This window comes from Dendropsophus ebraccatus, chromosome 2 (genome assembly GCF_027789765.1).
Source record: "Dendropsophus ebraccatus isolate aDenEbr1 chromosome 2, aDenEbr1.pat, whole genome shotgun sequence".
NCBI lineage: Eukaryota > Metazoa > Chordata > Amphibia > Anura > Hylidae > Dendropsophus > Dendropsophus ebraccatus.
In genome coordinates this window covers 92315785-92330320 of record NC_091455.1, presented here as the reverse complement: position 1 = coordinate 92330320, position 14536 = coordinate 92315785, and the positions used below count along the sequence as shown (strand labels likewise).

At 41.5% G+C, this 14536-nt stretch overlaps 1 protein-coding gene across 1 annotated transcript in view; it reads left to right on the top strand.

Moving 5' to 3' along the window:
* Positions 1-14536, top strand: part of GMPR (guanosine monophosphate reductase) — a 47324-nt gene that overhangs the window by 25147 nt on the left and 7641 nt on the right. The window contains exons 7-8 of the mRNA XM_069960163.1: positions 421-463; positions 7963-8122. Coding sequence (XP_069816264.1) covers positions 421-463; positions 7963-8122 — 203 coding nt within the window. The remainder of the gene's footprint in view (positions 1-420; positions 464-7962; positions 8123-14536) is intronic.

The window sequence follows — 14536 nt, the reverse complement described above, 5'->3', positions numbered from 1 at the left end:
ACATTACATCATTTTACTGTAAGAGTTGGCAAAGCAATTTAGAAGACAAATTCAAGAAAGAACTCTCAGACGTCTTACATTTTTCATTCTCCTCACTAGGTGGCGATAATGGTCTATGAGATCTCTTCAGGTTATGCTAATTGGCGTCTGTGGGAAACCATTTACCTAGGCAGACAGGATTATCAAATCAATTTTACATTTAGTTGTGGATTTCTGCTGGGATTATTTCTTTTGCATCAAGGTTGTTGTGATATCGTCGACTTGCTCACCAATGTAATTTAGAGTTTTATATATTATGCACGGTGTGTTTATTAGCTGTTATGTTTAATGTACTTGCAAGTAATTATAAAGAACAAATAGTGTGAATAACATATTTTGAGCTGTATGATATAAGTATAATATATTTTATATTTTGTATAGGATGGTGGCTGCAGTTGTCCAGGAGATGTTGCTAAAGCATTTGGTAAGTGGTGTGACAGAATATTAAAATAAAGTATTTACACACACACACACACACACACACACACACACACACACACACACACACACCTGGGGTTTAGTTCAGAAAGTGAGAACCATATCTATGTACAGTAAAACATTTTTTAAAACACAAAACTATAGAATTAATTCACCCATGTAAATGAGGTACAATTAAGTAATTCCTGAAAAATGTAACTGGATTAAGAGGTTGCATCATTGAACATTCTACTAAATAATAGCAACCGCATGAAAATCAGCCTTTCTTTCTGTCTGTACATGGGGTGCACTATGTGAGACTTGGTATAGGAGTTATAAGCTTACAACTTTGCACATAACCATTTGAAGCTTTAGGGCAGTCAACAGGATATCAGGCAGTCCTGGGCTGCTCCTGGCCTTTTTAAAGAGAATCTGTCAGCTCCCAGGCAGGGAACAGGAGCTGACAGATTCCCTTTAAGTCTAGAAGCCTAGGGGATCCTACAGCCTATAAGCATATGGCATGGGGCAGGTGCCTATGACTCTCTGCTCTGTTGAAAGTATACACAAGTGCTGCAGAGTAGTAGAGAATCACCACTAAAGACGAAAATCAAGCAAAGGTTTTTTTTTTTTTTTTTAGCATAACGGACCCTTACTCCAAATCAATGCTATATTAAAGAACCATAAGATGTAGTGATAGGTAAAATCAATGCTGCCATCACAGGGGGTAGAGACACGAAAATGATGTGTCATTCAGTAATCAATGTATAACATATGCCATGTACAGTTGAGTTACATAGTTACATATAGGTAACAAGGCTGAAAAAAGACAAGAGTCCATCAAGTTCAACCTACAGAAACCCTACTGTGCTGACCCAGAGGAAGGGAAAAACCCTTATGAGGCAGATGACAATTACCCCATCAAAAGGAGTAATTTCCTTCCCAACACCACTGGCAATCAGAATAACATTACTATGAAAACTTTCTACTTTAGATGTCGGCAGGGTATAAAGCCCAGGAAGGAGGTCTTATGTTGTTATAAAAGGTGTGTGACAGGCTGTCTGCACACATATCCATCATTGCTATAATCGGTAAAAGGGGCGATTTATTAGAGTTGCAAAAAAGAATGATTATTGGCTTAAAGGCAGAAGGTGACAGTAATAATTAGCTGGTGGTCATAATAATGTGAGTCGAATGTGTATAACAACATATAAATTATAAATATTAATTGAGTACATGCAGATACAATGTATGAGCGCATGAATATAAATGCCAGTGCTCCTTAGTCAGCTACTGTATATATGTATGTATCTCTCACTTCACTCTTTCTTGTAGCTCATTTGTAGCTAATAATTTTCTGTGTTGAAACATGAAAGACCTTTAAGTAGACAAATATGGGACAGTAGTATGAAAGGCCACAGTTCACAACTGGTGGATTTAAAGATAACATGACTTACATTGTGCCATTATACCTAGCTATACTTGGTTGTCTTACCATAACATTTGAGATACTGTACAGTAAACTAATGCAGGAAAATTTTAGTACATTATTACAGTTTGTCAACTAAGTTGTTAGGGCTTTGTCTTTCAACAAGCTTGTTGCTCTGAGCAATAAAACAGGCTGGTACTTTAGGTCTAGTGCAAGGTAGTGTAATGTATTTATATTGTTACTCCACTTTTTATGTACATTATACATGTGTAAAGGGTGTATAAAATGAACTACAGTTTAGGCCATGTATTAACTAGAGTCATGTATATATGGATTTAGTTTAATAAATTGTTTAACATAGTTTGTAATACTGACAAAATCCACCAAGTGCAGCCTATTACCTTGCAGTGTTTATCCAGAAAAAGGCAAACAATCTAATGTGAGGAAAAAGCCTGATTTTACTTGACTCCAAATCTGGCAATACAAATAAATCCCTGGATCTTTCTTCAGAATCTAGAAACTACAACCTGTAAATAATCCTCTTCTATGTTGGTGTGGTGTGGAAACCATCTTTTCTCTGGACAGCCAGCTGGAGGACAGACAGTAGGTGTGTGGTGAGGTACAGGTGTTGTTGTGACAGCTCAGCCTAAGATGGCATTGTCGTGATGCCAGTGCTTGTCCAGCACACAGGTGTGATGTTGGTACCTGCTTTGTGTTGTGGCTGGCTGTAATCCCAAAATGGTGGGTGACCCGCCGGGTTGAAGTGGGCCCCTTGGGTTCTTGTCACGGCAGTCCTAAGTGGCAACTGACCCACCCAGACTATCGTTACCGCCACCCACAGAAAAGGAGAAAAATTACCCAAGGTGTGCGGTTTGTGTGTGTATGGGTGCTGGTGCAGGCAAAGTATGATGGAGCCCAAGTGATATAAAAATAAAACAGCTTTACTGTGCAGTCCTTCAGTAGTACAACACACTTCAGTAGTATAGATAAATCTTCACATAGACTTTAGTAATGGAACTTGTTTGTGCTTCAGGAGGTGCTTAGAGAAGAACAATAGAAGAGAGGTAGTTGTAGCAGTGCTTGGAGAGTTAAGTAGAGTAGAGGAGAAGAGTTGGTCGAGGGAGCCCTGACCCAATGTAGCAATGTACTCTGCCGGAACTTTGATAAAATACTTTAGAGTGGATACTTGACTTGTTCCCGTTTATAGACTTTGGTCTGACCACCTTGTGCCCTACAGAGTCGAGTGACACATCCTAATAGGGTGATACAAGCCCCAGTCATAGTTATCTGGGTGAAACTAAGTTCCCGGGGGTGTCCCAGTTACCTGCAATGCAAGATAGCATACATAGACCTTTCTTGGTAGCTTTGTCCTATTTAGGCTAGTTCCTCTGGTTCTTAGGATACTGCCCTGCACCTTTTAGACTGGTTCACGGCGTGGGTTAGGGTGTTCCTGGACTTCTCTCCCTTAAAGTGCTTAGCAATGCATAGTAGTTATAGTATAAGTAGGTAAGGAACTGGTTGTCTGTAGCTGCATCTAAACACACTTGTGTCTTAGACTAGACTACACCGGTCCCGGACAGGGCTCCTGGAATAAGCCAGGCCCTGGCTTGGCTACAGCAGGTACACTTGCTCTCTGTGTCTTTCTCCTACGAGAATGTGGATAAGACTGACTAAACTTTCTATACCAAGTAACTAACTTCCTACAGGGGCTAAGTAATCTACTCTGTGAGTGGTGGGGATGAGTGTGTACATAAGAAAGAAGGAAAGAGATTGGTCAGAAGTAGGGAGCACCTTCTATTGGTCCACAACAACACATATACACATATACACATATAACAACAACCCATTACCTTCCTTAGCTGTGCAACTCATAGAAATACATATAAGAGCTACTGACATCTAGTGGAGAAACTGTAGAACACATTCATCTCCACTTAACCTGGAGAAAGAAGCTTTTGCAATAGGCGCATAAGAGAAGAGAAAAGAAAACCAGTGGTGGGACACCACAGGTGGGGTAAAGGAAAAAGTTTAAGCAAGGACAGTCTTGATCTGGCTCACCCCAAAAAGAATGCAAGTTGGCAGAGAAGGGGGGTGTCAGTTCGAGGGTGCATAGTATATACATTTTAAATTGAGTCTGGAAACGGCTTTGCAATTCTCTTGTACTGAAAGCTCTTTAACAAAATAAACCCACACAGAAATAGCACATCCTCTAAAACATTTTGGAGCTGTTCAACACATATGATGTCATTATACCGTGTGGCTAGATTTCAATTTAAAGTCTGCTGTAAATGATTTAGTAAAAGAAAAAAAAAGATTTTATTTCTGCAACATGAGCTACGCTGTAAAGCTTGATTCTGGAATGTGACCATGCAGAAATGTTTAGAAGTCACAGTATTCCCACAGTAACACTCAAAAACATCATGTGGCGAAAAAAATAAGTGTAAAATAATTCTCACTGATTTCTGCTTTTGTTTTGAGAAAGAAAACACCCGGTAGATTCAGCTGGATACAGGACTGTAACAGCCATCACTGAGTGGCTGACCTCTGACCTCTAAATCAGATGCGTTTTTTTCCCACTTTCATTTGATGTTATTGTATTGCTCCTATGTGGGATGCCTATACAAAGCGATGTCTGAGGAACTTAAAGGGTTAGCTTTGTATATGTGTGATCTATAGTATGTATACATTTCTTAGCTTGTGACCCCTAGTTGCGCCTTGCACACCTGTGACCTTAAGACTCATTGTGACTAGAGTCTCCTGATTTTCACATACTTTAAGAAGTACAGAGGCAGAAAAGATTCTTGTAAACCGAAGTAGAAAAGATAAAGATCAGTGACTACCATGAGTGTCACTTGCTAAATATCTGTGAACGCTAGAGGAATGCCCACACTCAACAGGTTGGGTGGAGACCTGTATGCAACTGAAAATTCACATACATTCTATGCATCTGAATGTACTTGTTTCTGCAATATATATGCCACCTACAATAGAACCTTAGCTCGACTGTCCATAAGGGTATATACAAGACATATGCCCTACAATTTTCAATATATACCCGCAAATAAAACACAAATGATCACAAATAGTACTTTATTATTTCATGGAAAAAAATGTAGAAAACCAAATAAAAGACACAAGAAACAATACAATTCATTCGCAGAACAAAAACAGATAAATATATATATGTACACATGGCTATAAGAAGAAATCACAAGCAAAGAATCATAGCAAAATGCTAGTACTAATATACCTTACTTTTTTACAACTTCTGAGCATATGTGGTGCAGATGATATGGCAGTCTCACTGACATATAAAGAGACTGTCCTTACTGTATGTAGAAATAAAGGGATGTACTGCTCAGCTGAGCAGTTTTGTCTTTTTGTTGTAGTGATTGGTTAAGGTCTCAGCAGCCGCACCCAATTACGGCTTCTGACATTGTTATGACATACCCTGGGTGGGCAACCAAAAAATTAGGTTAGTATTAAAGTGAATCTGTCAGCTGAAGTGTTGGATTTGAAAAAAAGCTTGCTTAAAAGAAAAAGGCTTCTGAGCAGCCAGTCAACAAGCTTTAAGGCTGTAGAAATGCATGTGGCTGTGGAAAGACCCATCATTTTGACAGGTGGTTTGCACCTTTTCTGTATGCAGCATCTGTACAGATAGCATCCTACTGTCTGGCCTCCCAGGAGGTTAAGAAGGGGTGATATGCATCTCCACTTAACCCTTTGAGGGCCAGACTGTGTGTGTGTGTTGGGGGATTATACTTACCCTCCCAGACGTCAGTCTTCACTCTTTATCAGTCTGCACCTTCAGTGTGTACTCAGCCAACCAGAGGCTAAGGCAGGACACCACTGCAGCCACTGATTAGCTGAGTGGAGACTTCTGCAGTTTCTACTTAGCCAATCAGCATCTACAGCGGAATCCAGCCTCAGCTGTTAATTGGCTCATTGCAGAAAAAGAAACAGAAGGTAGAAGACCCCATACCGGGAGCCCAGAATGGTGAGTATAACCCCCAACAGGGCACAGTCTGACCCCCAGGGGGTTACCCTAACCCTCCATGGGCCAGTCTGTCACATCCTGACTGCTGACACTGTTAGATAGCTGTTAGGTCAAGGAGACACATGGCACATCGATATATCGGTCTGTACTTCCATAATGTAGCATACTGCTTTTATTCTTTGGTGCCGTGTCAAATAGGCTTTCCCAATCCCCTGAAGTGCAGCAAACTGCAAAGTTTTCTTGCTCTCTTTCCCATACCTTACCCTGGTTGGGACTCAGCTCCCAGATGACTTTCAGGAAAGCAGAGATTGTGATGGGAGGGGGAGCAAGGAAAGATTTCAGCTTACTGCACTCCAGGAGCTTCACAATGGAAGTGCATGGCTATATACTTGGTCATGGACAGAATTCTCTTTTGAAAGTACAAGGAAGGACATCTCAAGACCAGGAACAGCAGGAGCTCCTCACTGCAAGCAGGAGCCTTCATAGACTGCTGGCATCCCATTGCACCTTGGCTATCTTGCCCCCTGAAATGGAGTAATCCCAACTTATGCTACTTAATTACTCACTGACAACTGTTTGTTCTTTTAAATGCGTAGGGGTAGGCCACAGCTTTTTTTTTTTTTTTTCTTAAAACTATTTTAAACTTAAAACATATATTTGTGTAATGTGAGGATAGGACCTTGCGCTGTCGCCTTCCTGGCGAGGACACCGGAATGCCAGGCCACCGCTCCGGCCGTGGGCATGTCTTAGTTGTTCTGCCGGGTGCCTCGCCGATGCTTCTCCTTCCTCCTCTGCAAGGTCCCCCCCAGCGCCAAGCTGTGACAACAGTATTAACAGTAAATAAACACATACAAACAAAGAAACTTCTTCCACAGAAAAACATTAGGGAGGGTGGGTGGGAAAGCTGTTTTACCTCTGCCTGTCACGCTGGTGTGGTGTTCTGCCACTTCCTGCCAGTTACTTTTGTTAGCCTATTTCCCCGCCCCCCCAGACCGCCCCCAACATGGACCGCCTTCTAGGTGCTTGCTACGCCCCTGTCCCCGTCAGTCACAGTCACTGACTGCTTAGCCAGCACCAGTGACCCATTACTGTTAGAAATTAGTCAACCCATTTATCCAGACGAAGAGTTATGTGTCACAAGAGAATAATGGACAAAGTAATAAAGGTGCTTTTAGACAGTCTTGGGCGAAATTTTGTAACTCACAATAGCGTGATTAACCATGTACACAGCCCAGAAGGTAGAAACTAGAACTGGTTGTAGGGTAATACTGCAGTGTACATGCCTTTAGTTAGCTGGAAACTGACCAGGCTGAAGGCTTGGTGTAACGCCTAGAAAACTGAAGGAGACATGGATAGGTGTAATCACTACCTTGTCAAGCCATTATTAACCAGGGAATTTCAGCCCCCTCAGGAGAGAGGGTTGGACTTAAGGCCCTATTACACCAAAAGATGTCTGACAGATTTTTTCAGCCAAAGCCAGGAATGGATTTGAAAAGAGGAGAAATCTCAGTCTTATCTTTACAACCTGTTTATTGTCCATCCCTGATTTTGGCTAAAAAAAATCTGTCAGATAATTTGTCAGACATCTTTTAGTGTAATAGCTTTGCAGGGATTGGTTCTCACCCAGAAAAAGGTTAAACTTGGGATGCTCCTCTATCAGAGCACACTTCACATTGAAGCTACACGTGGGAGTGTCATGAGACCAAACTCTGTACTTCCTTTACATGTTACCACTTGGTGTGACAAATGCACAACTGTCCAACATACCGCAGTGTATGCTGGTTCAGCAGTGTTTGGCACTGTGACAAGTGAAAAGGCATTACTTATAAGTGACTTATGTTGCCCGGACACAATTTAAGATGCTCAGCAAGATACTCCTCAACCCAATAACAACTTTAGACTTACAATAAAGTAGCTAGCATACCGATACCTGGGTACAGTAACAGTAATAGTTATAACCGCTATGGGCTAGAGTATGGGGTGATTCTATCTCTTGCACATTCCATTCCATGGTAAGACTGTTTAGTTAATTAGTTGACATTTTGACATCTGTTCATTTCATTTTCTTTGCTAATTTGTCCAGGAGCAGGAGCAGATTTTGTAATGCTGGGAGGAATGTTTGCCGGACATGATCAGTGCTCAGGAGAGATCATAGAGAAAAATGGAAAGAAGGTGATGCTGTTCTATGGTATGAGTTCAGACACAGCAATGAAGAAGCATGCTGGTGGAGTAGCTGAATACAGGTATCACGTATAATAAAGTTTTTTCTTAGATCAAAAAGTTACCTTTTTTTTCTTCAGAAATTTATAGTGTAAGGATATGTCTGCTCTTAAAGTGTACCTGTCATTATAAAAAAAACTTTTGACATGTTATAGAGACATGTCAAAAGTTTTTATCGGTCCGGATCTAAGTGGGGTGGAGAGTAAGCTGCAGCTGCAGGGTTAAAAAAAAAAAGTGGAGAGAGTGGACACACTGCAGCGCATCTTCTCCGATCGGTACGTGTATGAACACTCAGACCTGGACTGATCAAAGCCTTTGACATCTCTATGACATAAAAAACAGAAATTGGCAGCACTGCAATGCCTCTGTTCAGGTGCAAGGACTTACTGTACATACTACCCCTGGTGTACAAACGATAAAAACCCGCTGTATAGATAATAAAAAATTTGAATCAAACCATTTGATCCAACTAATCTCTATTTTAAGTACCTACAGCCTCTATGATATGTCAATTTTTTTTTCTTTATAACAACAGTTACATTTTAACATTGTTCCTCTCCTCCTCAAAGTCTTAACTTGATTTCCAGTGAAGTGAGTGCTTTTTTGTGTCTGTATTGTGTCCTCTCCAGATTACACAGAAAACAATGCATTTAAATGTCTAGTATGTAATACTACACTCCAACTGCAGTGGCAGCAGAAATGTATGGCTGACTGCTTCTACCTTTGCCAATAACATCTAGCTGGATGGAATTTCTGAAGCCATCCCTATGGCATTCACCAGGGCACTGGGCCAGTTTCAACTTAAAAGAATTTGTCTTCATCAAAAAATTCTTCAAAACTGTTACATGATCTTAGGCTATGTCTCATAGTGAGTGCAGTTCACCCCCTCTTCATCAGAACAGGACTGAGCTGCAATACCAGACATAGGCTGCTCCAGGAGCAGTGCTGTTTCTAGAAAGAGGAAACTATTGTCTCAATCTTTTAATCTTTAATAGAAACCTTTTAAATGAATTTCCTCTTGTTTCTTTCTTATAAATGAAGTCTATAGAAATAATGTATTTGATCATATAGTCTATTGAAGGCTGTACAACTAATCTGGTCCCTTTTGAAAATATTCTTGGGGACTCTTTCTGCACAGTTTCTTTTCAAGCAGCATATTAGGGATAAATAACTGCTACATGTACAGTAGTTTGATCTGTGTATGCCTTGTCCAAGGATAATGTAGATGTGTAAAGAGTGTTTACCAGTATAAGTACATTGAGTCAGCCACTATTTTAGTAGACCTTTTTAATCAGGACTAGGGATGAGCGAACTGAACCGCTACAAACCAGTTTCTATTATTATTATTATTATTATTACTCCTATAATCCCTTGTATCCTGGTTTTCTGTGAATATCAAGATGTGTGGCATCACCCCTGTTAGGGTGAGACCTTAAATTAGTCTCCTCAGATATACCTGGGTGCTGCCTAATCAAAAATGTAATGTGACAGCTGTCTGTGAGTATTAACCAAGACACATGAAAGCAACTTCAGTGTTCAAGCTTATCGAATTTATTAAGGGAAAATCAGGTTGAAAAAATGGGAGAACCCCGTTTAGCCGCAACAACAAAAAAAGTCCAAAAAAAGTCCCATCGGCTGTCCCATCACTGCACAGTTGTGTAGAAAAATGTTGGCGACTCATTGGGATTCTTGGTGTCCAAGACCGTGCACCCCAGTGCTGATGTGTGATCCTTTAATTATGGGCAAGGGCAGTACATGTCTGTTACTGCCTATTGGGTCAACATTCCCCCAGAAAACCACCAGAAAGTTAGACCAATCTTGCCACTGTCACTTCCCCGATTCTTTGGGGGCCATTTCTGCACAAGTTCTGCCTCCACCAGCTTGCAACCATCCACTGCTTTGACTGCAGTCCAACCTGCCCCGGTGCCTGCCAACGATGTCAGGCCCGGTGCTCTCAGGCTGTCCTCCATTTTGTGAGCCTGGGTGAACAAAGCCACAGTGGGCAGGAGATCCTCCAGATGATCAGGTAGGAGAAATATGAATGGCTGACCCAAGGTCAACTAACGGTGGGAAGTGTTGTAGCCCACAAAGGGAGGAACCTTTTCTCTGCAGTGCAGCAGGGAGTCATACACTTTGTATGGCACATGTGATAAACCTCATAGTGCACAGGTTTCTTCGAACATGTCGTGCAAATTGTTGATCCCTTTTGAGGACGCGACTCTGTGAGCAGGCATCATCCCACTTGTCCGTGTTCTTGAAAGTGTGGTGAACAAAATCATCAGCGAGGAGTCCCAGGCCACCACTCCAATAATGACCTGGGTGCAATCAGGTACTGCCTCCTCCTTCTCCTCCTCCTCCTCCTCCTCCTCAAATAGTCTGTTCTCAATCATACTGGGCTTGGTGCAATCAAGTGGTGCTGCCTCCTCCAATAGTCTCTTTTCAACCATACTGGGCTGTTTGCAATCAAGTGCTACTGCCTCCTCCTCCTCCCCCTTCTCTATACTGGGTCCAATACAGTACTATTACTGCTGTTGGTTCCACTGTCAAATGTCTGTTTTCCACCCTATTGGGTCCAAGGAACTTTGTGTCCTATGTCCCGTGTAATCACTTACACCTTGGCTAATTTTTCTTCACAATTTTTGCACTTTTTTGATTTTTTCCACTTTTTTCATTGTAATAGCAACTGCAACTAAACAAAACTATACCCTATCAGACTCCCACTATTGTAGCTGCAATTATACAGCCATTATTGCAAGGTTCGTTTTAGGTTTGGTTCGGCCGAATCCGAACTTCACGAAAGTTCGCCGGATCGAACCGAACCGAACTTTTCAAAAGTTCGCTCATCCCTAATGAGGACATTGGTATAATGTTTTGTAGATCCAGGGCTGCTAGGTGTTACTTGCAAGAACTGATAGTACAGTACCGCTGTGGCACTTGTTATGGGGCTCGGAGTGGTAGTAGCCTTCCCTAGGTCCAAACACACACTCGTTAAAAGGTTGTCCTTGGTGTTCCCTTTGTATGATGGTTCAATTGCACAGGGTCCAGAATACAGTAGAACATGTATACTTGGCAGTTTTCTTAAAGGAACAGTGCAGAAGTTTTTAATAATCAAGTATGCACAGTGCCATTTGTGTGGCAAGTTCCCTTTAAGTGATATAATAGGTTCTTTAGAGTTTTGGAAAGTAGAATAGAATAGAAACAAGGCTTGTACTTGGGGATTGGGGGACTACAGGAGGTGGATACGCACTACACTAGGATTTTTACAGCCTTGGTTTGTATTGTGAAAGTGGTTGGAGAAGTGCGATCAGCCAGTATACCCCACTGCCTGTTGCTGTTTCCTTTCTGGCTTAAAGTGTACCTGTCGTTATAACTTTCAAAATCAAAATCAACAATAGATGTGATATAAAGCATATTTGCTATTTACATTTATTATTTTTTCTTTAGTTTTCATGGAAAACACGACACTTTCTGTGTTTAGACTCTTTTTTCCCCCGAAGAGTCTAAACACAGGACGTCCTGTGTTTTTTCAGGTCCTCTGTGCACTCACAGAGACGGCAGAAAAGCCGTGTTGCTCTCTACTGGCCAGAACTTAATATGTTTAGTCTCTTTTTTGCAACTAGCACAAGACTAAAAATCTGCCTTTAGGAGACTGGACCTGGATTGCTAGTACGTATAGCTTTGTTTTACAAGATGATAACAACAAAAATAATAATGAATGTAAATTGCAAACTTGCTTTATATCACATCTACCGTTGATTTAGATTTCGAACGTTATAATGACAGGTACCCTTTAAAGCGCAACTATAATTTCAGTAGCCAAAAAATTAAATTCCTCAAATAAAAAGCCCATGTGTTACCCTTTAAAAAGAGCCCTAAACTGCGTTCATATCGTGTACGCTCGCTGAGATATCCCCAGTTGTTCCTCAGAGGAATAAATGAATTTTTCTTCTGGCTGAGAGAAAGTGGGCGTGACCTATCCCTCATCTCCCTGGCTGGCTTCCTCCATTCACTGAGCAGCACCTTAGCAGATGTATCACACATAGCAGGATTAGATAGAGCCCCAGCATACAGTATCACAATGTAAGATTAGATAAAGAGCTCCAGCAGATGGTATCACACACATTGGGATTAGATACAGTCATCTGCTCTCATTACACTGTAGGATAATGTCAGCCATGGAGGTGGGAGCACCTGCTGCAGACATCTGATAGTGAATGTTATATGTACTATGGAAGGAATACAGCTGTGTTGTGCTGGGACTTGTAGTCCTCCCATCAGTGACTCACCCACTCTCCCTCATGCAGTACATTGGCTGGGTCATGGCTGGGATGTCCCTCCTTGTTGAAGCACTGAGTACTTGTCCCTCCATCCATCTCCTCCCCTGCGCTGCTCCTCACACACAACACCCTCAGCTCTGCTTAGTCACCTCTGTGAGGGGAGGGGGGAGAACCTGCTGCTAGGAGGTGGGGAGGAAGTTTTGTTTCTGTTTCTCTCTGTGTCAGGGCTGTTATCTGATCCTCCTGTCAGAGTCCGTACACTCAGGACGGATCTCCAGGGAGGGGGCGTGTCCAGCAGGAATTCAGAAATAAGTCACAGCCAGACAGAGTTGTAAGGGCATAATCAGCCTTATGTATTTAAAAAACTGTTCATTTTAGGTTATTAATGTATATTGCAAAAAGTCTTATCATGACCTAAGCTAACTAAAACTGAAAGGTCAAAATATTTTATAGTTGCGCTTTAAGCCAGAAAGGAACCAGCAACAGTGGGGTGCACTGGCTGATTGCTTTTCTCCAACCCCTTTCACAATAGTACTTGTATAGACTGAAAGGACTTAATGTGCAACTGTCATTTAAATTTTCATTGCAGAATCAATAGTACAAGTGATTAAAAGACACTCTGTAATAGGTTTTATTAGGCAAAAAAAAAGCCTATTTCTGTACTCAAAATGCTGTTTTCAAGACCCCCTCTTCTGAAGTGAAGGGGAGAGGCTGGGAAACAGCTTTTTGAGTAAAAAAAAACAAAACCCTTTGCTTAATAAAACCTATACAGTTTCTCAAAATCGCTTGTACTATTGATATTTGTTGATTTCTGAAAAATTACATATAAATGACAGTTACACTTTAAGAGACTTGAGAGACAATCCCTACCAGTTTGAACATGTGTTTCCCTCATCTCCTTCTTTAGGTTGCTGGCTGGCAGGAATTTATGGGAAGTAAGAGTACAGCATACAGTAGTAAACTGCTCTCATCTCCACACTGCTTTCCAAACTTATATGTGAGGGCCAGGAGTAGCTTCCTATTGGTGGAGCAGGCTGTGTGGTAACTCAACATCTCATTGGGTAGAACTGGAGAGAAATTTCTAGAATGGGTCTGTATAAGGCCCAGAGTTTAAGGAGGTAGCTGGCAACTTGCTCTCATGCACTTAAAAATAACACATAAATACTTACCCCTTGGGTTACTTCAGTGAGTTAGCTGTAAGAAATAGTCAGTGCCATCTTGTGGCCAAAAAGCAGTAAGACACCTTCTCATAGCGAACCCTGTAACATACACAATACTTAGTGCCGAGCATGCAGACACACAGTAAACCCTCATAGATGAGCCCCCTATTGATCTACGTTTTGGAATAGAGTGATCCAAGCGAGCACAAGTTGTCAGATAATTAAAATAAATTGCAGCTCACCAGATACATATTTTTACTCACCGTTATAAGAAGGTTATATCTCTGACCTTCTAAATATAAAATAATTACATCATGTGTATGTAACATGGGTCTCCATGCCAGATATCATATTCTGAAAACATTTCCTGTTTCATTGGACCAAAAAAGCTGAAAGGGAAAAAAAATATCTTGTGAATTTATACATTTATATTTTACACCAGGTGTAAACTATTAACTTGATAAACCCTACAAGATTAACTACATTAGCTTGTACTTCGGTCAAATGTAAAAATTGAGGGCGGGTAGGGGGTGGTGGGGCCAAATAAAATATTCATACTTACCCATCTCTGTCGCCCCTGGCTCCTGTTTCTCCAGGATTCCTGTGCCGTCATGACCCAGCAGGAACTACTCTTTCAACCAATCCGTGACTGCAGAAGTGTCCTGCCTTAGTCGCTGACTGGCTGAGTAGGCATTTCTGTGCTAGGTTTTGATGTCACAGTACTCCCTTGTCATACAGACATGTAAAAAAGTTTTGATTGGTTGGAGTTTAGGTGTCAGGAACTGGGAGAAGCATGTGGCTGTGTTCTTTACTCTTCAACTTGCTGTACTCTCCATCACATCCAGCACGCTGCAGAAGACAGTCTTCCAAGATTTAAGCCCCTATTCCACGGGCCGACTTGAGGAGCAAACGAGCGCTCTCAGCACTCGTTTGCTCCTCGTTCCCTGCTCACTGTTGCTGCTCACTGTCGAGCAGCGACTGTTGGTGAGTCCGGGGAAGG